At 51.7% G+C, this 23,475-nt stretch overlaps 1 protein-coding gene across 1 annotated transcript in view; it reads left to right on the top strand.

Moving 5' to 3' along the window:
- Positions 1-23,475, top strand: part of Myh9 (myosin heavy chain 9) — an 81,027-nt gene that overhangs the window by 38,985 nt on the left and 18,567 nt on the right. The window contains exons 4-18 of the mRNA XM_031348328.1: positions 5,256-5,283; positions 6,026-6,119; positions 9,688-9,780; positions 10,287-10,350; positions 11,110-11,208; positions 11,470-11,613; positions 12,378-12,473; positions 13,259-13,377; positions 14,497-14,649; positions 15,446-15,619; positions 16,983-17,156; positions 18,735-18,849; positions 20,859-21,052; positions 21,152-21,273; positions 22,316-22,385. Of these exons, the coding sequence (XP_031204188.1) occupies positions 5,256-5,283; positions 6,026-6,119; positions 9,688-9,780; positions 10,287-10,350; positions 11,110-11,208; positions 11,470-11,613; positions 12,378-12,473; positions 13,259-13,377; positions 14,497-14,649; positions 15,446-15,619; positions 16,983-17,156; positions 18,735-18,849; positions 20,859-21,052; positions 21,152-21,273; positions 22,316-22,385 (1,739 nt within the window). The remainder of the gene's footprint in view (positions 1-5,255; positions 5,284-6,025; positions 6,120-9,687; positions 9,781-10,286; positions 10,351-11,109; positions 11,209-11,469; positions 11,614-12,377; positions 12,474-13,258; positions 13,378-14,496; positions 14,650-15,445; positions 15,620-16,982; positions 17,157-18,734; positions 18,850-20,858; positions 21,053-21,151; positions 21,274-22,315; positions 22,386-23,475) is intronic.

Here is a 23,475-nt window from a genome sequence, read left to right as displayed (position 1 = left end):
TGGGGCCATGGAGTTGTCCTTTGGACATCAGCTCTCCCTGAACTTTGCCTGGCTGTGTCCTATGTTGCTTCTGTCCTAGTCTCCCTTTGCTCCTTCCCCAAGAGCACAGCTCTGCAGAGCCATGAACTGTGGTTGATCATGGTGCTTCCTGACGGCATTTGCCATGGGTAGTGGGCACTCATGTGTTTTTGGATTTCCAGACCAGAAACCTGGTGCAGCTGCCTGTGCTAGGTGAGCTGCCATCAAGAGCGTTTTGTCTTGGCCTTGCTGGCAGAGAAGTGGAAACAGTCCGATTGATTGTGCACCTGAGTTTTGCTGATGGTGCACCTGGCCAAGAGAAAGCTTGTTTGGGGCTTTGCTCACTTCAGCACAGTGGAGGTGGAGAGTCATCTCTGCATCTTTGTTCTAATCATCCAGGCAGGGAGGGCTGCCTGACTCCTGCCTTCTGCACCTAGGGCCAGGGCCTCTTGGACCAGATCTTCCTGAGGAGCACAAGCTCCCCATCTGTCTAGCAGGGATTGCTGCTGAGTGAGCTACCTGTGTATCCAGGACCACGTTGTATATTTGGGGGAGCCTGGCAAAGGGCTTCCTCCTCTTCCTCCTGCTCCTCCTCCTTTTTTTAAAGATTATTTATTTTATGTATATGAGTACACTGTAGCTGTCTTCAGACACATCAGAAGAGGACATTGGGTCCCATTACAGAAGGTTGTGAGCCACTATGTGGTTGCTGGGAATTGAACTTAGGACCTCTGGAAGAGCAGTCAGTGCTCTTAACCACTGAGTCATTTCTCTCATTCCTTCTTAAAGGGCTGTCTGTTGGAGACTGACATAAGACCTCTGTTCAGCCTATCTACAACCTCTGCTAATAAGTAGGAAGTGGTATTTCACACCTTTTCTCTCCTTTTTGTCTACTTCCCAGGCTTGTCACCCAAGCTGTGATCAGGCTGTGGAGATGGCATCAGAGTCACTCACATGCTCTCTCTCATCATGAGGGTGGCCATGGCCTCTGTGCATAGAGGTTGGACCCAGCCTGTTGGTGCTTTTAACTGGGACAAAGGCCTGAGTTCTCTCCTCAGCTCTGGACTTGAATCAAATCATCAGGTTCCTCAGGATCTATGGCCTTATCTCCAGGCCATACTAAGGCCTTCCCACTTCTAGCTTTAAACAGGAACCTCACATTTTATATGCTTTGCAAAATCCTTTGTGCCGTGGCTTCCTGAGAGCTAGATGGTGTTGAGAGGTGACTCTGGAGTTCCAGCGTCTGCTCAGTGAGCCAGCGTAGAAATCACCATGCCCACACAGTCTTCATACAGAAGGCCACCCTCAGGTCTGATGTGCAGCTTTCTCCAGAGGACGTTCACAGTGGGGCTGCTTGTCATAGTCCCGACTTGGATAGGCATGTTTGCCTACCTTGACATATCTGCTTTGCAGCTCTAGAGAACCCAGTGGACCTGGGGATGAGGTCCCTCAGGGAGGCACTCACCCAGCTCTGGCCTCTGACAGTTCCTCCAGGGAGGTACACTCTCTGAGCCCAGCCATGAGTCAATTCTAGTAGCGGCCTGCGCCCTTCCTCCTGTACTTCCTGTCTGGCTGATGTCACCACTCTGCTAGTAGTCTCAAGCCTCACAGCCTTTTATGGACAAGAATCAGCCATAGCTCCTCTGACAGAGGAAGTGAGCCACAGTATGTCTGCTCCCCTCCCCCATGTGTGTAGGACTCCAAATGCCTGGGATGAAACACCTGCAGAAGCCTCAGGTGGTCTTCCAAGTTGGCTAGAAACCTGTCCACCCAGGGTGGCCACACCAGCTCTGATCTGAATCTGTGGACCCAGCCTTGGGGCTTCTGGCTTTAAAGTCTGGCGGGGCAGCAAAAGCTTGACTGCTGAGTGTTTAACTGATGGAAGCTCTTTTTTGCAGTTCTGGAAGGTTCTGTTAGCTTGGTGATGTAGTGTGAGGGTGGCTAAGGCAAGCCTTCCGAGTGGGCCTCAGGCATTTATTTCCACAGGTCTTAAGAACAGACCCTGTTCATTCCCAGAGTTCAAGGGCAGGCCTAATGGCTTCCTTTCTAACTGCCCTGGGTATATAGACCAATAATAGTCAAACTGCTCTCTGGCAGCCGATGTCCCCTGCTCAGGGCTTTGTCAAGATTCTGACTGAGGAAAGGTTGTGGCTGTTGAGAGCTCTAGAGACCATGGCTGAGACTCACAGTGCTACCTCAGCCCACATCCTCTGAGATAGGGCTGTGGGGTCCTGGTGGGACAGAGCCTGTGTGTCTGAATAAGGTTATGCTGATAGCTGTCACCTCCCCAGGTCCTGGGATAGAAGAAAGGTAAAGGGCATTTCAGATAAACTGTTAGACCGCATAGGACCAAGTACGGACTTGGGCAGAAACAAATGGCTCCAGGAGGTTTGCGAGTGTCCTCAGCCACAGAGATGACAGTATGAGGCAAGGCTGTTGTCATGAGTGCTCTGTGTGTGTGTGTGTGTGTGTGTGTGTGTGTGTGTGTGCGCGTGCGCACCCTCCCCCCTACCCAAACACACAGGTTGGCAGGCAGCAGAATGAACTTGGTTCAGGTCCACCACTTGCTGGGATTCAGGCCCACCACTTGCTGGGACTTGGTTATCTGTAAGGGATGCCGTGAGCTCAGGAGCAGATTTCAAACATAATGCTGTGAAAAAAGTCACCTGCCTTTCCTGAGTGGTGAGGTTCCTTGGGCTACCTAGGAGGTCAGATGTCAGACTGAAGCTTCCAGAAAGTGTTGTAAGGATCTTGGGGATTTAGAGGCTGTGTGAGTCACTCTAAACAGGTGGCTTCTCCGTGCTCAGTGCTGGAAGGAGGAGGCCTCTTGGCAGACCGTCTTTGTGAAAGCAATGGCTCAGCAGCATCTGACGAAGCAGGTTGGGATTCCTCTGAGCTTGTGTCTGGGCTGTGATGGCAGTGGAGAGGTCAGGTCAAGGGGCAGAGCTAAGGGTTCTGGGTACGCAGAAGTTTCATGATGAGTCTGGCTCTGAGCTTTAAACTTTTGGAGCACGTGCAGGCCTCTATGTATGTAAGTATATAACATGCTGTGGATCTGTTTACACACAGGTGTCTGTGTATGTATTGCTTTGTGTACTATGTTCCTGTTTGCATGCCTGTGCACACATTCTTGTGCATCAGGGCACACACTCTCTGTGTCTGCCTGCATGTCTCTGCTTTTGTGCATGTGTGTCCGCGTGGGTTGGCCACCCTGCTTCCTGTTCAGTAGTGAATAATTCTCTGACTCCTCCTCACATAAAGGAATTCCAGTCATCCAGGGCCTGGGCCTGGACAGCCCTGGGAAACAGCTCCTTCTGGAAGGAATGGAGAACATTTCCTTTTATGGTAGCACCAGGCCCTTTCTGCTCGTGCCTTGACAGCACACGCAGGTACATTCTTGCCTGCTCTGGAGCGGTGACTAAACATGCCCGCCTGCAGCCACAGCTGGGGCCGACCACAGGGAGCTGCTGGGGGAGGGCAGGGCCTGGGATGACGGAAATGCTTGCTTCAGCTTCATGGGCTGGAAACGGCTCTCCTCTAGTCTGTCCCCAGCCACTCTGCCATCTTACTGAGGCTCTGCTCAGTCCTTGTCTGGCAGCCTTGAAGAATACATTTTTGGGGGAAGGAGGGGAAGGAGAGGGCAAGGGGAGGAAGGTTGAGTGCCCCCTTCTTGACTTCTCTCTGAGTGGTTCTCAGGCAGGTGGAGTGGTATTGGTGTGAGTGGGATGATGGAGCTCCCATTCCAAGATGGTTTCCTTTTTACTTGTTTTTTTTTGTTTTGGTCTGTCAGCTTTATGACATCCTGGCCTTAGGTCCGCAGCGATACTACCGAGGTTCCCAAGTGCCTGGCTTGGTGGCTATTTCTTGGGAGATTGGAATGAAGGCTGCAGCTGAGGGCAGAGGCAGCTGCTGCCTGTGTAGGGTGTAAGGCTTCCTGTTCCTGCTTCCTGCATGAGTCCTGATAGAGTAGGGATGGCTGTGTCCTCAGCACTGTATGCTGCTGAGATTGGGCCAGCTAGAAAGCTCACCTACAGGAGGGCGGGTGATCTGCCTGGTCATTTGGCCATTGAATGACTATGTCTATGTCCTGAGGCTATGCACACAGAAAGCCATGAGTTGTTCACCCAGCGCCTTGTTACATGTGGTCCTGAGCCTGTGAGAGAGCCAGGAGTGCCAGTATGATGGCCAGCAGCCATCAGTGCCCCTGACTGGTTCTCTTGCTCCTCCACCTCCTCCTGGGCCACTGCTGCTCTGTCATGGAGATGACGGTGGCCTATCTGTGAGTTAGTTTACTGTACTCACAGGGTCAGCACCAGGTCTGTTTTATGTGTTATATTTATCAAAATAATCATGAAGTAGGGTGGGTAGCCAGGGTATGCTGTCTGTGCCTTGAAGCACCATGGTCAGGTACCTCGTTGCCATTCTGATGTCACCCAACAGCCGGGGGCTGGGTTCAACTGCTTTAATTAACTCTAGGGTTTGAGGTCGGCAGGCATATTGTCCTGGAGCTTGACCATCTTAGTTTAGCTTTCAGAGTGCGGGGAACTGTGGTTGTTACTCCATGAAAAGGAGAACATTCCTATTTTTTCTTGCTGATTTTTGTGGAGCTAAGGTGGCTGTTGGAAGTTCCTGCCACTAGTGTAGAGAGCAGGCTGTCACAAGCGCATGCCAGAAGCTGCCATTCATCCCGGCTCCCTATCCTGTCATCATTGTGTCTTTTACATGAGCCAAGCACCATGCATGTGGATTCACATGTGTTCCTTTTACACGTGCTGCCTCACAACGTGGAGGAGTGCATGGGGCTCAGAGAAGGCAGTCGTCTCTGGTCTTAGACTCTGCGAGGCAGTGTCCCACACTGGGACTGTCCCATTGCAAGCTAGGCCTTGAAATGCTGCCTGCTCTGATTTCTGGCCCCGTAAATGGTATTCCTTGCTGAAACGTGGGCAGTGTTGCAGGTGCCGCCTGCCATGGGCATTTTTTCTTGATATTCATGGAATGGAGTGGGCAGAGCAGGGGTGTGCAGCCAGAGCTGGGGGCAGGCAGCTGCCTAGGGCTCTGCTATTGTAGATGTCCCTCCTCTGAGGCTATCCACATCCAGCCCAGGTTGGAAGCCTGGGAGGATCCTTTCAGAGAAGCATTTGCGTCTTTGTTCCTTATCTCAGCAACTCTTCATGGAGCTGGGAAGGGAGAGGTTTCTTCTTCCTATCCAAGGTAACCCGATGTCCTCTTTGTTGCAGACCGGGAAGATCAGTCCATCCTGTGCACGTAAGTGTTTCTGAGAGAGGAAGAGGGAGGGTGTCTGTATGTGTGTAGTGGTGGTGTTTATCGCTCTGATGATTTTGTTTGTGGTACTGGGGATTGAACTCATCCCTGCTCTTCTTCCTGGGGAAAGACTATTATTATCCTGTCAAAAGCAGCTTGATAAGCTCATTCCCAATTCAGGCCCCGCCCCTCCCTGAGACAAGACTCCAGGCTCTGCCTGGTGGTCTCAGTAAGCTTTGTGTCACAACCAAGGCCTTTGTCAGCCCTCTTCAAGTACTCAAGTGTGGGTCTGTGGGTGACAGCAGAGGAGCACCGCAGGCTCCAGCAAGAGCCACCAACAGGCTTTTCCAGTAGCCCCAGCAGGCGGGCTCTGATTTGGTCTGATGTGGCTACTTTCCATCTTAATAAGGAGGTAGGGAGTTCATGGAACAGAAGTTGTCCCCCAGGGATGTTTCAAGGGAATACATGTAAGTGCCTTTGGCTCCCAGGTCAACAGCTGCCTCCCTGATGTCTAAAACATTTTGGTCTAAAGGTAGCCAAGTGGTCAGGGTAGGCAGTGGGTATGAATCGACTGTTGTCTGGCCCTGGTGGGCCATGGGAAACAGACTGAGAGAAGGTTCCAGAGCATCACACTTTCTTCGTGTTGGCTCCCTAATGGGAGAGAGTGGTAGACAGTGCTGCTGTCTGGGGTGGAGGGTGAGGATGTAGCTATGTCTCAGTGAGGCCTCTTTAACTCTGTTGGCAGGGGTGAGTCTGGAGCAGGCAAGACAGAGAACACCAAGAAAGTCATCCAGTACCTGGCACATGTGGCCTCCTCACACAAGAGCAAGAAGGATCAGGTGAGTGCCTTGTGCCTTGTTGGGCCTTGGTGAAGGGCGGTGAAGGAGGGAGGCCTCATCTTTAAATGATGCTCTTGGGAACAAGCAGAGGCCCACCTGCTTCCCTAGGTGGCATTAGGGTCTTGGGAGTGGCTGGGTAGTGGCAGGTCTCTGAATTCTCCAAGTTGCTATGAAACCTGGAGCCATCCCAGGGTTTACCCAGCAGAATGCCTGGCATGGCAGTTAATTGCTGCTTGCAGAGCCAGCCCGAGACATGGCTCTCAAGTTGATGGAGGCCAGAAGGACTTGGGTTGACCTACCTTTGATCTCCGTATCCTCGTTCTGTTGTGTGAGCTAATGCCTCTGGGTGGACAGTCCCCTCACTGAGAAAGCACATTTGGAAAGTCATCTTACTTCCTTTTTTCCCTCCTCCCTTGGTGGATTGTGCTGGAACTCCAGTGCCCTGGCTAGGTGAGATGCACGTTTTACTGCACGTTTGCACCAGGAATGTGTGTTCTGCCATTGTGTGCCCTTGGACTCCGTACATTCTTCTGAGCAGCTTTTCACCCCACACCTTATCACTGTCTGCAGCTAGATCTTTTCCTAGAGGCTCAGCTCACTGATTGTCTCGGGAGGCGGGCTGGGCGTGATGCACACAGCAACTCTGACTGGGTCAGCCTCATCATCTGGCTTTTCTCAGAGCTCCAGACCTGCCTGAATTCCAGTTGGGCCCTGTGCAGTTCTGATCTCGGCATGGTGGGATGTGCACCTGCCTTCCCAGAGTCCCACATGCTTCGTGGTGCACACCAGTCACAGATGGCTGGCCCCTCGTCTCCTGGCACGAGCTGAGATGCCGGAGGTCCTAGATTGGAGATTCCTTGTTTCCGTGGTTGCCCTGAGAAATCTAAGTGCCAGTGATGTCACCCCAAGGCCATCGGGGTGCTCTACTGACCTCACTGGCTTCACTGTACTGGTGTCCTATGCACTGTGTTCACTAGTAAGTGGGGTGTGTCTCTGCATGCATAGCTGGGGTGCCGCCGCTCGACATCCATGTGCCGTCTTTTGGAGCCAGACCAGAAACAGCTCCCCACACGCTGAGCTTCTTGAGACTTCCTGAAACTTTTTCCATAGGGTGTTAGGAATTATATTTAGAAACTAATAAAGTTTCTTTTCTCTCTCCCCCCCTTACTCCCCCCCAACCCTCATTTTCCATTCTTCATAGGAGACCTGTTTTAAAAACAGAGCTGGGAGGTTAGGAGGTCTCTGGCTGTGGTTTTCTGTCTCTGAATTTGGAGTAAAATCTATTTCCCAGCTATTTATTGAATGCTTGGTATGTGACTGGTTTTTAGGAGGGTGCTGCTAGAGTCTCTGCCCTGGAGGACAAGAGACAGGACCGCTAGTTAGAGAGCAGAAAAAGGGCCCCGTGTGCCTCGTGTCTGGCTTCCACTGTTAGAGGGAAGGCAGGCCTCTGGCACACACATAATTGGGGTCAGGGTGATGTGGGAAGAAAGCTGTGAAGACTCATCCCATGGTGGGCACTCTGTGCCAGCTGCAGTGACTGACTGGCTGCCCCTGCTTGCTGTCCAGTCACTGCGAAGGCCAGTGACCAGTGGAGTTGTTTACCATGCTAGAAACTGTACTGTGACTTTCCATACTTGACATGCTTGCAATGCGAGGCCTGTCACGACGCTTCTGGGAGAGAGCTGCAGTGACTGACTTAGCCCCCCATACCTGCAGGCCAAGCCCACCAGACATTTCATGTGGCCTTGGATAGACCTGTGGATTTTCACAGCCGAGCTTACTTAAGAGAACAGGCAGGGTGGACTTCTGTAGTCTGAGCAGTTATCCTGTCTCCCTCAGTTTTTTTGTTTTTTTTTTGAAATGTACCAATGGAGCCCCCTGGCTGAAATTGCCTCCCACCCCCAGGAAAGTTTTTCTAGAAACTAGACCAGTAATTTCAAGCTTAGAATCATACAGATGTGCAAATTTTATTCACAGAGTCTCTCCTGTGCCCAATTAGATGTCTGTAAAGGAAACTATCACCGCCGCAGCAGGGAGTGGGCTCTAGCTACTCTACTTGGCCCAGTGATCCTTCTCTCCATAGCAGCTGTGTGTGGGTTCAGACAGAGAAGCCTGAGCTCTTTCTCTAAGTCAGGCAGGCAGAGGCTCTGTCTGAGGGAGCAGGAGTGGGCCCACCATCCTGGCAGCCTGTCTGGGCAAGGAGCCGCTCTTATCCAAGTCTGCTATGTGAGTTACTTGTGGGCTGATTCCAGGTCTGCTAGAGGCTTATGGGAGGGATCCTGGCACTTGGTGACTACTGGTTCCAAGTGCACATGCATGGCCATCGCTGAGGGTGCGGCTGTCCTTGCTCAGTGGCCTGGCCTCACTGACCTTCTTCTCAGGAGTAGAGTGACCTTTCCACTTACCTGACTGAGTCATGAAAGTTTCTGCAGAAGTAGGGAGCACCAGCTGAGTGAGGCAGGGTGAGGAGTCTTTACCTGGCTCACTTCTGGACTCTTGTGGACTCCAGAATCTTGCCAACACCCTGTAGACATGTGGTGTCTGCACCAGGTGCCCTGTAGACGCGTAGTGTCTGCAGCAGGTGCCCTGTAGACACGTAGTGTCTGCAGCAGGTGCCCCGGCAGGCAAGTGCCCTGGAAGGCAGGTGTGATGTTGCCGACTCTTGAGATAGCTGCTGCCACAGCTTCCACATTCTCAGGTGGCTGCTGTTTCCATAAAGCCCTGGCCACTCTGCAGCCCTGCTGGTAAACCTCAGCCCTTCTTGGTGGGAATCAAGAGCTTTCTCCTCCAGAGGTCTAACTGTAACAAGGAATAGGGTCCTGGATCCTCAGCCAGTTTGGGCCATTGTTGATTGCTGCTTGCAGAATTGATTTGGTGGCCAGTGGCCAGGGCAGGGGCATTAAAGTGATCAGGGAGAAGGCTTGAGTTTGCTGACTCGTGGCTCAGTGATCTTGAAAAGATTGTCCCTCCTTCTCCACCTCAGCTCCCAAGTCTGTGAAACAGGGCAGCTGGTTGCCTATGTAAGCACCATAGGTCCAAGGACAAAATGTACAAGGGTTTCTTCTGGCACCCAACAAGCACCAGGATTCCACAGATAAGATTTGTGAAAATTATTGATAAATATTTGGGGCACCAAAGTGGGCTTCACCAATCACTCATTTAGATGTCAGGGAAGGTCTAGAGGTAGGAGTAGGGACAGCGCCACTGACTCTGTCTGGATGGGATAACTTGTGTCTTTTGTGGACCTGATGGCTGTCCTTGTATGCAAAGGGAAATTGTGGGGATTAGATACACGGAGGGGCATAAGGCCAGTGGGCATAGGGGAAACTGGCATAGGGAGGCAGGTTGTATCTTATCTTCCCACTCTTGGGCACTTTTCCCCAGAGCCAGTAGCTTCCTGATTTCCTCGCAGGTCAGTTTCTGATCAGCCTGTGTGCAAAGGCCCAGCAGGAAGGAGTTGGGTAGAGTGGCAGCTACCAGGGCCCTCCCTGCAGGCCTCTGTTCCTGGTGTGTTGGGCTTAGCCCACATTGCCACCTGGCCCTTATGAGACTCTGGGTTCCTCCACAGGGGGAGCTGGAGCGACAGCTGCTGCAGGCCAACCCTATCCTAGAGGCCTTTGGAAATGCCAAGACGGTGAAGAATGACAACTCCTCACGATTCGTGAGTACCAGCTGGTGGCATCCTGCTCTTGGGAGACAAGGTGCTGGGCACATATCTTGGTGCTATGGCTTCCCACCTGATGCTTTTACCCAAAGACTTGAGGTTTTGTTCACTTCTCCAGTTGGTGTTCAAGTCCCAGTCAGCATGCCCCCCCCCCCCCCCCCCCCCCCCTTAGTTAGAATGGCCACAACCATCTTCCCGAAGATGGGAAAGCCAGTGAGGAAGTATTGTCTGTGCCCTGTCATACTAGCGGCCCGTGAGTTCCCAAGGGTCTGGTCACATGGGAAGGAGAACTGCCCATAACAGGCATGTGCCCACCCCAGGCTGGGCTCATTGACTAGCTTAGTGCCTCTGGATACCCTAGTGTTGTTAAAAGTTAGTCAGCTTTTAAACACAGAGCCTCTAGCCTTCCTCAGCCTCTGGGTACAGGAGCAGTGCTGGGGGGCTGGGGGGGGGTCCATGTTCCCTCTCTCTGAGATTTGTTGCCTCTGTATTTGTCTCCTCAGGGTAAATTCATTCGTATCAACTTTGATGTCAATGGCTACATTGTTGGTGCCAACATTGAGACTTGTATCCTTATGGCTGACCAAATCAAAAGATGGGGCATTATGGAAGGTGGCAGCCCTTATAGAAGACAGGCTGCTTCCTGATTTCAGCATCCCTTACTGTGTTAGCACTTGTGTGGCATTGGGACATCAAGAACAGCTTACTCAGGGCTGGTGAGATGGCTCATTGGGTAAGAGCACTGATTGCTCTTCTGAAGGTCCTGAGTTCAAATCCCAGTAACCACATGGTAGCTCACAACCACCCGTAATGAGATCTAACACCCTCTTCTGGTGTGTCTGAAGACAGCTGCAGTGTACTTATAATAAATAAATAAATAATAAATAATTTAAGAAAAGAAATGGAAAAAAAGGAACAGCTGACTCTTGGAGGAGCTGACTAGAAATGTGACCCGGAGCTCAGAGGAGAGGTCCCTCCTGGATCAGGAGGGAACTACTGGAAATCATTAGTGGGGCCCTTGTGTGCTAGCCCCATGGCGGCTGCTGTTCTGTGTCTTCCTTGCACCAGCTTGTGGCCTTCGTGGAGTGTCTCCATAGTACTGTCACTCGGCCCTCAGCAGAGTCCCTTGAAGCCAACTCGACTCTCCCAGTGTGTGAGCTGCACACTGCAGTCTCTTTGAAGGCTGGAGGCAGGTGCTTGGCTTGGCCCCACTTTGCTGTTCCTCCTTTCTTCCTTCCTGTTGACGTTCAGTTCTTTTTGATGGAGATGGGAGTAAGGCAGGGGGTTGCCTTCCCTCCAGTAGTGGGCTCTTTAACCTACCCAAAGATCTCCTGGAGAAATCTCGTGCTATCCGCCAAGCCAAGGAGGAGCGGACCTTCCACATCTTCTACTACCTGCTGTCTGGGGCAGGAGAGCACCTGAAGAGTGAGTCAGGGTCCCGCTGGGAGGGGCTGCATGTCACTGCGGCAGGCTGCTGGCGTGGAAATAAGACTTGGTCTGGGGAAGAGAAGCGGGGGAGGCAGAGCTTCAGCCTCAGAGCTTTGGTGCTCTGAGGTACGTAAATGCTAGCTGTAGCTGCTGACTCAGCAGAGAGTGGTCCCGACTGATCACATCCCCAAGTCTTGGCGGTCACAGCATTGCTGGAGCCTGTGAGTCTCATACCTCATGCCTTTCTTCTCCTCACAGCTGATCTCCTGTTAGAGCCATACAACAAATACCGCTTCCTGTCCAACGGGCATGTCACCATCCCTGGGCAGCAGGACAAGGACATGTTCCAGGAGACAATGGAGGCCATGAGGATTATGGGCATCCCAGAGGATGAGCAGATGGGTAAGGCCAGGTCTTCCTGTGGTAGAGGTGCTGAGACCGGCTGGCTTGTCCCGGGGCAACTTGAGGCAAATGAGGGGCCTGTAGAAAACTTCCTGTTGGCTTTGGGGTTGGGGATCCCTGTGTAATGGAAGTCTTTAAAGAATAGGCTTGAGGGCTTGCTCCTGGTGACAGCACAGGCAAGCAAAGGAAACAGAGACACGACTCTGTGAAGTGTGGAAGAGACTGGCAGGCGAGATGCTCTATTCAGTGGCAGACACTATTTAAACAGATGAGTATAACTGTGTCCCAATAAAATGGTATTTATAAAAGCAGGCAATGGGCCTGGAGCCAGAAGCTTGTCTTTACTGTAGGTTTAGAAAGGCTGAACATGGGCCTTTGATCCCAGCACTTGGGAGGCAGAGACAGGCTGGATCTCTGAGTTCGAGGCCAGCCTGGTCTACAGAGTGAGTTCTAGGACAGCCAGAGCTGTTACGTAGAACAAGTTTTTCTCAAAAAAGAAAAAAAAAGAAAAAGAAAAATTAAACATATATTATCAGACCTAGTGCTGTCAGGCCGAGGTCTAGGAGAGACAGGCTATCCTGAGTAATAGTGAGCCCCCAAGGCAGGTAGCCTCCACACTGTAAGATAAGGCCTGATACTGTGATACCCCAGGAAGTGTAGTACCCATGCTTAGCGGAGGATCTCTTGTAGACTGGCTTCCCACAACCAGTTGGGGCTTCCTCCAGCCTCTGTCCACTCTGACCTGCCTTTCCTAAACACCAAAGGCTTGCTGCGGGTCATCTCTGGAGTCCTTCAGCTTGGCAACATTGTCTTCAAGAAGGAACGGAACACTGATCAGGCGTCCATGCCAGACAACACAGGTAACAGCAGGCTTCATCTGAACTGAGGGTATGCGCAGGAGAAACTCAGCAGAAATTCCAAACTCTCCCCTCTCTTTAACTCTGTGTTTGTGGCTGTCTAACCCGCCAATTTTGTTTTTAGGTTTATGGGGTTCCTTGAGTTGGATTCCAGCCATGTACTCTGTTGTCACCTGTCCTAGTAGCCAGGGTGACAGCTGTGCATTGTTCTGCTGTTCTCCAGCTGTATTCTTTGAACAAATATAAACTGCACACAGCAAGCTTCTGCGCTAGTGAGCTAGGGGACCTAAGGACCTTTTTTTCCTGGCCTGAATTTTGCTCACTTGTTTCTGACGTCAAACCACTTGTCTTGGTGCTAAAAGCAATTTCTGCTTGAGGGACAACGTAACCTGAGCTTTATCCTTGCAGTGGTCAGGATGTGACACTACCTGGGTAACTCACCTCTCTCAGCCACTACCGTTTCCTGTTTGTCTGAGTCTTACAGCACTGTCTTCACTTGCAATCTCTTAAAACTTTCAGCGTGGGTTGTGTGGCTTTATACTGGATACTTCCGTGGGACCACATACTGCTGGACCTCGGGTGGGCCTGTTCCCTTGAAGGACTGGTTTTGGATAGAAACTTACATTGGCCCTGGTTGAGGCCTCGGCTCTTCCGCTGTGTCCTAGGCCCACACTGTGGCTGGCTTCAGTGACTGCATTTGCCTTTGCATCTTTCTTCTGCGCAGACAGGCTGCATGTGGGTTTAACTAAGCCATGTCTCACCCTTGCCTTATTTTTTGAATTTGTTAGCTGCTCAAAAGGTGTCCCACCTCCTGGGGATCAATGTGACTGACTTCACCAGAGGCATCCTCACCCCACGCATCAAGGTGGGCAGAGACTATGTACAGAAGGCACAGACTAAAGAGCAGGTATGTTGTTGTCTTTATCTCTGTGTCACACACCCTGGGCATTTCCTGGGAAGATGTTCCCGCAGCCATGCAGTGTGAGGCCTGAGCTGAGCACTGCAGAGACCAGGGGCTGAGGGACACGCCCACGTCTACCTTTGGAAAGTGCTGCCTTAGGCTGCTTGGTGTTCAAGGTGATGCTGAACCCTGCCTATGCTTAGAGTGAGGCCTCACTGTTTCTGCCATGTGGTTCCTGGTGCCAGCAGTGGTTCCTGGTGCCATCAATGGCCCCATCATCTTTGGAACTCAGGCCAAGTGGCTGTTTCTCTACCACCTGCTGCCTTGCTACATGTGCTGAGAGACAGGCAGGGTCTCTACCATCTGCCAAGCAAGTGTGCTTGTCATTCCTGGGCCGGTGACCTTGAAGGCTGGACTTCCTCCTCCTCTGGCTTTATTCATGGCTCTGATCATGGGGTTTTATGGCGCCAGCTCTTGGAAGATGGCATGATCAGGGCTCTTCCTAAAGGATCCCACTGGATAACTGAGCCTGTGGCTGCTCTTGTGAAGGAGCATTGTAGAAAAAACAAGAATATTGTTTTCAGAAGCCAGTGTTCCTAATTGCTGCGAACAGTTCATGCCCATAAGAATTAACAAGAAAGTTTGACACCCCCCCATTAAAAAATGCTACAAAAATACAACAGAGTCAGAAGAAGCAACTGTTTATTATCTTCCCCATGAGGAAGACTCTTTCCTTTTAACTTATTTTCAATTCTGGGTTTTCATTATGGCCCCCGTGCGTCTGTCCCAAGGAACTTGAGCAGATCTCCAGGCTTGGTCAGTCTTTACCGTCCTCACCTGTGTTACTGTGAAGCAAGCCTTGGGATGTTACCACTTTTGTAAATATGTTATGCAACTGTTGTATTAAGAAAGGTCTTTGCAGATGTCTGGGTCCACTGTGCTGTGGGGCATGGGGGCATTCCAGCTGTTGTCACTATAGAACTTCAGCGAGGACCTGTGATGCTTTCCCTGTCTTCCATGCCTAGGCTGTGTCTTGGGGAAAGCTCACAGTGTAATCCCTGGGGCAGAGGCCCACAGCTTTCAGACTTTGTATCTAACCTTCATGCCCTTGGATGTCGTCCCTAGGCTGACTTTGCCATTGAGGCTTTGGCCAAGGCTACCTATGAGCGCATGTTCCGCTGGCTCGTGCTTCGCATCAACAAAGCTCTGGACAAGACCAAGAGGCAGGGTGCCTCATTTATCGGGATCCTGGACATCGCTGGCTTCGAGATCTTTGATGTAAGCTGTGGCCTTCACTCTCCCAGGCTTCCCCCTCAGCTTCTTGGTTGCCATCTCCCAAGTCTTTTGTTGTCAGGGCCCCATAGCTGCTCACACTGACAATCATCTTTGCATCGAACACTGTTAGTGTGCTTAAAACAACACAGGTTCCCACCCATGGCCAGCCAGCAGGTTTAGAAGGGCTGCCTGCTTGTTCTCCCAGCCAGAGTTGGCACTTTGAGGTCATGGAGCTGGTGAGAGCCTACATCTGATGCTCACAGTAGACCTCAGAGAAGCCAAGAGCTTAGATTTGGGAAACTTGGTCTTCAGTTGTCACTAATTTTTCACTGAAGTGTTGTAACTTTTCCCCTTATGGCTTGAGTATAGCGCGTTGCCACAGTGGTAGCTGCAGAGTCACAGAGATCTGTTGCCACCACTCTCATCTGTCTGCGTATCAGAGTTTTGGTGAGGAAGCCCATAGCTAATCCTTGTTCATGAGGAACACAGGTGTATTTCCATAGCCTGGTGTTTTGATTAACGGAGTCAACAAAACACTTTTCTTGCTCCGTCTCTCTGTTTATCTCATAACATGATCCTGAGCAGGGCTTTGTCAGCCTGCTAGATCTCAGCTGTCCTCAGAGGGCAGAGGTGACCTGTTGTGGAGTCGGCCCTTGCAGGGCAGATCTTTGGCTGCCGGCTGCCGGCTGCCCGCTGGCAGTGCTTGGAAGTGTCACAGCGAACCTTCTTGCGCTCTCCTTCCCTGTGGTCCTGGGCCCTTGGTAGGAGGGGCCTCTCTGATGCCTTTTTCCTCCTGCAGCTGAACTCTTTCGAGCAACTTTGCATCAACTACACCAACGAGAAGCTGCAACAGCTGTTCAACCACACCATGTTCATCCTGGAGCAGGAGGAGTACCAGCGAGAGGGCATCGAGTGGAACTTCATCGACTTTGGCCTGGACCTGCAGCCTTGCATTGACCTCATTGAGAAGCCGGTAAGAGCCACACTGGTCTGGCTGGCTCCTCGCTCCTCTCTGCAGTGTCTGCTCTACACCTGCAGTCCCGTGCTGGCTGTGGGTATCTAGTCTTCCAGCTGTCTGTGCTGTCTGGAGAGCTCACATCCCAGGCCCTTGTCAGAGATGCCCTAACGGAATGGAGATGTGACCGGGACCTAGCGTTCTATTTTCCTTAGATCCAGCAGGTGCTGACCAGTTTGTCTTAAGATTCCCTCCATCCCCACCTGCTATAGCACAGGACTGTGCAGCCATTCACATAAACCCCAGCTTTAATCTGCTTGGGACCAACACAGCCACACAGCATTTATTCTTGACTGCTGGGATGGCTGGGGCTAGAAGAAGCCTTCTTCCTCCTTAAATCTGACCACATTTATAGCTTTTGCTAGATGGAGTTTAGAGCACCCTTTTGGGCTTTTGGGTTTGTGCACTGTATCGAAGCCTGACCTATTTCCATTTCTGGGTCAACTCCTGATGCAGTTAGACGATCTGGTTGTAGTATCCTAGACATCGAGTCACATAGGAAGATTCTCAGAAGGCCCAGGAGAAAGTCTGAGCCCTTTGAAACACTGTTAGCAGCAGTAGGGCATGGAACATGTACCTTGAAGCTGACTTTTCAAGGTCTTGTTTCCGTAATTGAATCTGTAGTTTTCAGGATCCTACCTGGGTTCAAGGTGTCTGAGTAACCATCTCTTAGAAGCTCAGTGTCCAGAGGACTTTGGGGTCTCTAGGGCTCTTTCCTCTTCTCTTTTAAGCCTCTAGTCTCCCTATTAAGCAGTATTGTAGTCACAGTGTGGGGACTAGGGCTTGAGCAGAGGGACCTTTAGTCCAGGGACAGTCACTTTGGCAGCCTCTGAGCACCCTGGAACTAGATACTTGGGGGATGTGGCCGTGGAGCTATGCATTTTGTCAGTCTCATTGGGGCTTCACTAGTGACTGTCACTGCTGAAGACCCACTACAGTGTGTCGTCGCTCAGCCGCAGCCCAGACTCCAGAGGTGTCTTAAGACAGAATGTTTGTTTGTTTGTTTTTGTTTTTCAAGATAGGGTTTCTCTGTGTAGCCCTGGCTGTCCTGGAACTCACTCTGTAGACCAGGCTGGCCTCAAACTCAGAAATCCTCCTGCCTCTGTCTCCCAAGTGTTGGGATTAAAGGTGTGTACTACCACTGCCCGGCTAAAACAGAATTCTTAACTCAGGTCCTGATCTCAATGACACAATTTTTCCCTTTTGGTAAATGCCCATCCTCTGTGTGAGAATTCTGAGGATTCATGCACCTGGCTCCTCCCATGCGTGGCTGGGCGTAGCTTCGTGCCCTGCTCACCCTGTCCCCTTGCTGTCCTTCTAGGCGGGTCCCCCCGGCATCCTGGCCTTGCTAGATGAGGAGTGCTGGTTTCCTAAAGCCACTGACAAGAGCTTTGTGGAGAAGGTGGTGCAGGAGCAGGGCACACACCCCAAGTTCCAGAAACCCAAGCAACTGAAGGACAAGGCTGACTTCTGCATCATCCACTATGCCGGCAAGGTGAGCAGCCAGAGAAGGGCATCAGTAGTGAGCCTGCACACGGCTTTCAGAGCCCCTGCACACAGGCCTAGCTCTGGTGTTGGAAGCCGTGGTGTAATGTGTTTTCGGGGTGGAGGGGCTGTAGCTGTAATCTGGAGCTGAAATGAGACGCTGATACTTAGGAACTGAGTGACTTTGGGGCAAGGTGCTTCATCTCTGAGCTTCCGTCTCCTGATCTGGGAGCAGACAGAGAAGAGGTTAGCTCCTGTGGGTCAGTTCTCCAGGGTGAGGTGCCTTGGTTCTAGCAGCCCTGTTGTCTTTATTGTGCCTGTGCTTCTGCAGTGTTGAGAGCACCCCAGGTTTCTTCCACAAGAATTCGGCTGTAGCACCCTCCCACACTGTCTCCAGACATTGCCAGTCGTGTTCTGTCACAGGGGGAAGGGAGTTGTCCCTGCTGTAGATGGCAGCCATTGCCGTGAGGCTACACTGCTGTGTGGTGGAGCTGCGCTCAGCCCTTGGCTAGGATTCATCAGTGTGAGTGCCTTTGGGGCCTCAGCCTGACTTAATCTGTGCTAAGACGAAGCTGCTCTTTGCAGTCTTCAGTACTAGCTGGGGCTCACCGTCTGCACTGTTGGTACCTCTTCAGTGGTGACCCCGAGCCTTTCCCATGCTCTCCTGGCCTGTGTAGTCTAGCCTCTCCTGTGGGCCCGTGTGCTTCCTAAGGCTGCTGAAGCATCTCTTTTAAAATTTCCCAGAAAAATATAGTAAAACCAAAGCACTATTTCCACAGCTGCCTTCGGAAGGCTCCCTAGCCTTCTGTTCCCTCCCGCCTCCCAAGAGTGCCCAGCTTCCAGCACAGAAGCTCACAGGACGCTTCTACTTCGTGATGTGTCCCATGGAAGGTGGGACACTGCCTGCTACCCAGGGTCTGACCAATGAGATTAGCTGTGTCGTGTCTATACCCGGGGGTAGAGGAGGGCTGTGCTGCTCAGCGCCCGCTTTGGAGTGCCATCTTAAAACATGAGTGTGCTGATCTTAGGACAAAGGAAGCTCCATCCTGTTCCTCAGAGGCAGCCACTGCCATGTCGGCTAGAGAGAGTTAGGCCAAGGTGCCTGCTGCTCTGCCCGTATTGTTCAGGGACCCTGTACAATGGAAGTAGGACTTGTGTTATTGAGTGTATTTGGAAGGGTTAGAGCGATACATGCAGTTATAGAAAACATGGGTGTTCTGAAAAGACTAGAAAAAGCAGGCATAACTTGCCTTATGACCACAAAGAAATGTTAGTTAAAATGTTCTGAGGTGGACACAAAAAGGACTTTTGCTTGTGTTCTTACTACTTTAAAGACAACAACATTCTGTGGTAGCTAGTCCTCAGCCGTCCCTTGTCAGCTTGTGTTGTTCTTAATGGCCGGCTTCCATTTGCAGCCCCTCAGAGAGTGTCTTGTCAGTACTTGTTGCCTCTGTCCCTTGTCACTTGCTTCTCAGGGATGGCAGTACCAGGTCAGAGGGGGCTCACACCAGTGCTCACCATGTCCCTTTAGCAGTTCTGAGAGTCTGTGTCCCCAGAGCACCTCATGACTGGTCTCCGCCTCTTGCAGGTGGATTATAAAGCCGACGAGTGGCTGATGAAGAACATGGACCCTCTGAACGACAACATCGCCACACTGCTTCACCAGTCCTCAGACAAATTTGTCTCTGAGCTGTGGAAGGATGGTACGCCCTTTGCCCTCCAGCCCTGCCTCACACTGGGCCTGTCCTCCTCCCAGTCCACACAGGACCCAGCCACCACACAAAGGACCATGACACCGGCCAGGTGTCCTTTGTCTTTTGTGACTCTCACAAGGAAGATCTGTCTGAACTGAAAGGGATAGTTTGCCCCAAAGAGCACCATAGCCATCTCCTCCTGGGCAGAGGCTCCCTAGGCTTTGCTGGCTCTCTGGCCAGGCGCCAGGCACCTTCCACAGGCAGCCCCAGCCTTACCCACACAGGCCTGCAACCCCCAAGCCTCCCTGCACTTCTGCCTCTTCCTCCTTAGGGGGCTGGTTGCCTTGAAGCTGTTCTTTTTCTGTATCTCATTTCCTCTCCTCTGCCTGGGTCTTGCTTTAACCTCTCTGTTGCAGAGTTGCAGAGCACTCAGAGAGCCTATTTCTATCGCCGCTTTCCCATTCTTCACCTAGAATCAGGTGACTGGCTTCCTGCCTGCACTGGGGTCTCTTGTGTGGCATACCCAGAGCTGTGCATGGTTTGCACGTTTCTGTCTTACTTCGCCCATGGCTCCTCCTGCCTGGCTGTGCCTGTTCCCTGTGCTGCCCGGGGTTCCTGTCCTTAGTATGCCTGGCACAGGCCTTCACTTGAAAGCCATGCTTCTGGAAGGACTGGGTTGGGATGTTGGAAATTTCGCACATAGAGAAAACCATGACAAAAACCTGGCTTCCTTAGAGCTCCCCCTAGAGGCCGTGTCTTCTGCTTGCACAGCTGTGTGTCTTGCATGAGGGTCAGGTGCAGTGTATGCTGTTATGTGTCTAGCTGAAGCGCAGCTGTATGGTCCTTCAACGGTTAGTCTTCAGAGAGCACTAGCTGTGTAGGTCAGCAGCAGGATACATACAGGGACCAGTCACCATGGGGCTACATTCCCCCTAATCCTTTAGGACCCAAGTGTTTCCTTTAGCCACTCACCCCAGGCTTTGGAGGCCAGTCTATGTTAACTGGCCCCATGGTGGGGTACTGAAGTCAGATGGCTTGCAAGCTCCACTGTGACTTTCATTTTAAGCCTCATTTCAAATTTTTAAAAAATTGTCCTCATATAAGTAAGACTGCTCTGGTCACATAGGAGTAGGAACTGGGCTTTGCCGCAGAACTCATAACCTGTATCTAGTGACAGCTGCCTTCAGATTTAGTACTAGCCCTTGCTCTAAACTGTTATCGGTGGCTGTTGTATGGATTTGGTTGACTTGCTTTTGTTGTTACCTTGGAGAGACCGTTCACTTCGCTGCTGCGGGGTGTGAACCATACATATAAGAGCCATCCATGCCTTTTAGGGGTTGGTCTAGAGGATAAAGACCTGTGGGCAGCACCCACATACCATGTCATACTGTAAAAATGTTCCAGGAAGACCCGTAGGAATACTTTGAGCAGCACTGGGTTTTCAGAATTGTTTCTAATGCTACCATGGGCTGCCCTGGTCCCTGCTTTAGAGGTCTCTGCTGGGGGAGGACCATACATGATGAGGCCTCTGATCCTGTCTATGGTGGCAGAGCATATCTGGATACCCCATTGCTTGGCTCCTAGTCCAGTGCTTTTAAGCAAAGATCACTGTGAACTCAGATACTAATTTTTTTTTTTAATCTAGAACTGCAGGAACCTATATGTACTAAGCCAGGTTTTAAGGCAGAGCCAAGCTCAGGGGGTCCTCTCAGTTCCAAACACATTTCCAGCTTCATTGACTCACCTTGTAGCATCCGCTCTGGAGGGGCTATTGGAGCTAGCTAGAGTAGTGCACTAGAGATGTGCCTCTGCACTTTGTTGTCGACCCCCCCCCCCAATGCCTCCTCCCCCAGGTCAGATCTGTCCTATCCAGAGACCCTGTCCGTCTGTCTCAGGTCAGGGCAGAGGGGTCCTGCAGCTCCATACAGACTCTCCTCTTTGTCTTGATGTCTGTTTCTCTTGTGCCCCCTGACCCTTCAGTGTGGCATTGGCACTCACGAGCTTTATGTTCTTCACAGTGGACCGAATCATTGGCTTGGACCAGGTGGCTGGGATGTCTGAGACAGCACTACCTGGTGCCTTCAAGACCCGGAAGGGCATGTTCCGTACCGTGGGACAGCTGTACAAGGAGCAGCTGGCCAAGCTCATGGCCACGTTGAGGAATACCAACCCCAACTTCGTCCGCTGTATCATTCCCAACCATGAGAAGAAGGTGCGGATGCTTGGCTGCATCCCTGGCAGCAGGGCTCTCCTGCCCTTTACTCGTTAGCTCCTGGGTACAGTAGTGATCTACATGTGCTCTCCTCTCCAGGCCGGCAAACTGGACCCACACTTGGTGCTGGACCAGCTGCGCTGCAATGGCGTCCTTGAGGGCATCCGGATCTGCCGCCAGGGCTTTCCCAACAGAGTAGTCTTCCAGGAGTTCCGGCAGAGGTGAGATGGCCTAGGCCTTTGTTTGGCTTAAGCTACATGTGGAGTGAGCCTCAGGTGACCTGTCTCCTGAAGGGACCCTCAGCCGGGGCTGTGTTCACATATGTGAGCAGTGGGGTCTCTGCATGCTTCCTCTGTGCCCTCTGGGAGTTCTGGTACTACTACTGTCTCACTGACTTCTCAGTTACTGTGATAAAATACTGTGCCCAAGGCAACTTAAAGAAAGAGGTTCATTTGGGGCTTATAGTTTCAGAGTAAGAACCCATCACCGTCACGGCAGGAAGGTGTGGTAGCAGACCTGTACTAGAGTTGGAAACTGAGAGAGCTCACACCTCTAACTGTAAAGAGAAAGCAGAACAAGCTCGAAATGACATCAAGTCTTTAAGCTTCAGTGAGACACTCCCTCTCACAAGGTCGCACTTCTTAAGCCTTCCGCACAGGTCCACCAATGGGACCTTAAATTCAAATCAGTGAATGCAGCACAGCCACTGATGTGATGATGAGGAGAGTTGCCTCATCTTGTCACTGGAAGGAATGCCATTGTGCGGGGTTTCATTGCCAGGGCTGATGCTGGGCCGGTGCACAGGGAGCAGCCAGATACATGGTCACTGAAGAGGCTTATGGAGCAGGGTTGGAAGGTGCTGCGGCTTCCTGCTGTCTGCAGGAGCTCGTGCCTTGGGCTTAGTCATCCGCCTAGTGACTGTTGAATGCTGACTGCTACCACGGTGCTGTTCCTGACTGATACGTGGTGTCCAGGGAACCTGTGAGCATGCCAGTCCCTGGGTCCCAGATGAGGGCTCTGTGATTAGCAGAGACCAAGCATAGCCTGCACCTTACTCCTGGGGTATGAAGTGTTCCAGGTCCTCTCCAAACTTGCTCCCCTTTAGCCAAGGAAGGAGCAGGGTGTGGCTGGGCTGGGAGTCGGTCCTTCTTGGGAGACTCAGTGACCCTGCTACACTGGAAGGGTGACCTTAGGTTTTGATTAAGGTATAGTCCATGCAGAAGTAAAGCGTGGATGGAGTGACCAACTTCTCTCCTTCCCCAGGTATGAAATCCTCACCCCTAACTCCATTCCGAAGGGCTTCATGGATGGGAAGCAGGCGTGTGTGCTCATGGTGAGTCCTGCTGCAGCTCCCTGGAGTGGGCACCGTTGACTGTTGGGTCACAGCTGCTCACATGACGCATGTGCAATGGTCATTTTGACCTGAAGATGCCTGTACTGCATGGTCTCTGCTTGTGCTTAGGTTCTGATTTTCCTTAGAGCCCTGAGAGGCTGCCCTCACAGGCCTCAGGCAGTCAGGGATATGTTGGAACCAGGACAAACACCAAGGACGAGGCCGAAGGAGATGGGACTCTGACAGGAGCTGCTCTGTTCTATTCGGGGAACAATTCTACTGTCTTTTTGGCCCTTTTCCTTTGGCTGTTGTACTCACAGCCAGGGCTGAGTGGTCCAGGGGTTGACCCAACATCTGGACTTTCCCTGCCTACATCCTCCTGCCCTGACACTCTGGGTTTTGGTTTAATCACCAATGGCCCCAGTGCCCCATAGCCACACTGGGGGCTCAGTCCCACCCTGGGCCCTTTCCTGTATTTCTTATGCATCTTCTTATTCCCAGCCTGGCCTCTGCTTGCTGTCTCAAGTCATGGAGGCAGGGCTGCTGATACAAAGAGTTGTTAGAAAAAAAAAACTCAACACTTCAATGTAGATTAAGTTTATGTTCAGTGGTTGGGAGATTGAGAAGGGGAAGGATGTGTGGCAGGGCGATGCTGCCTGCTTGTCAGCCAGCGTGGGGAAGGCAGCGACAGGGGAAGTCTCCCCTGGGGTCTGGATTACCTCTTCTCCATAGACCCTTAGTCACTTTCTTGTGTGGCTGTGTGCCTTCTACAGGGACCAGAGTTCTCTCCCTTGCTCTTCAGGAAAGATGGGTATGGCTATTCCTAGGTCTTGTCACATTGTAAGAGAGCTAGGGACAGGCAGGGGACCTGTCCACACTCATCCCCACTTTTCTTACTTTCCACCAGGACTCCTTGACAGACTAGCATAGTTACTTAGGAACAGGTGTCTTCCAGAACCCATGTAGAATACTCATTGGTAGTGCCAATGGGAGGTTACTCTAAAGCCCTCCCAGACAGACAGGCTAGCTGGCACACATACCTACCTGCATTAGTTACTTTCTCATTGCTGGGACCATGTACTTGACAAGA

Source organism: Mastomys coucha, unplaced genomic scaffold, assembly GCF_008632895.1.
Source record: "Mastomys coucha isolate ucsf_1 unplaced genomic scaffold, UCSF_Mcou_1 pScaffold11, whole genome shotgun sequence".
Taxonomy (NCBI): domain Eukaryota; kingdom Metazoa; phylum Chordata; class Mammalia; order Rodentia; family Muridae; genus Mastomys; species Mastomys coucha.
This window is presented reverse-complemented; position numbering and strand designations above follow the sequence as displayed.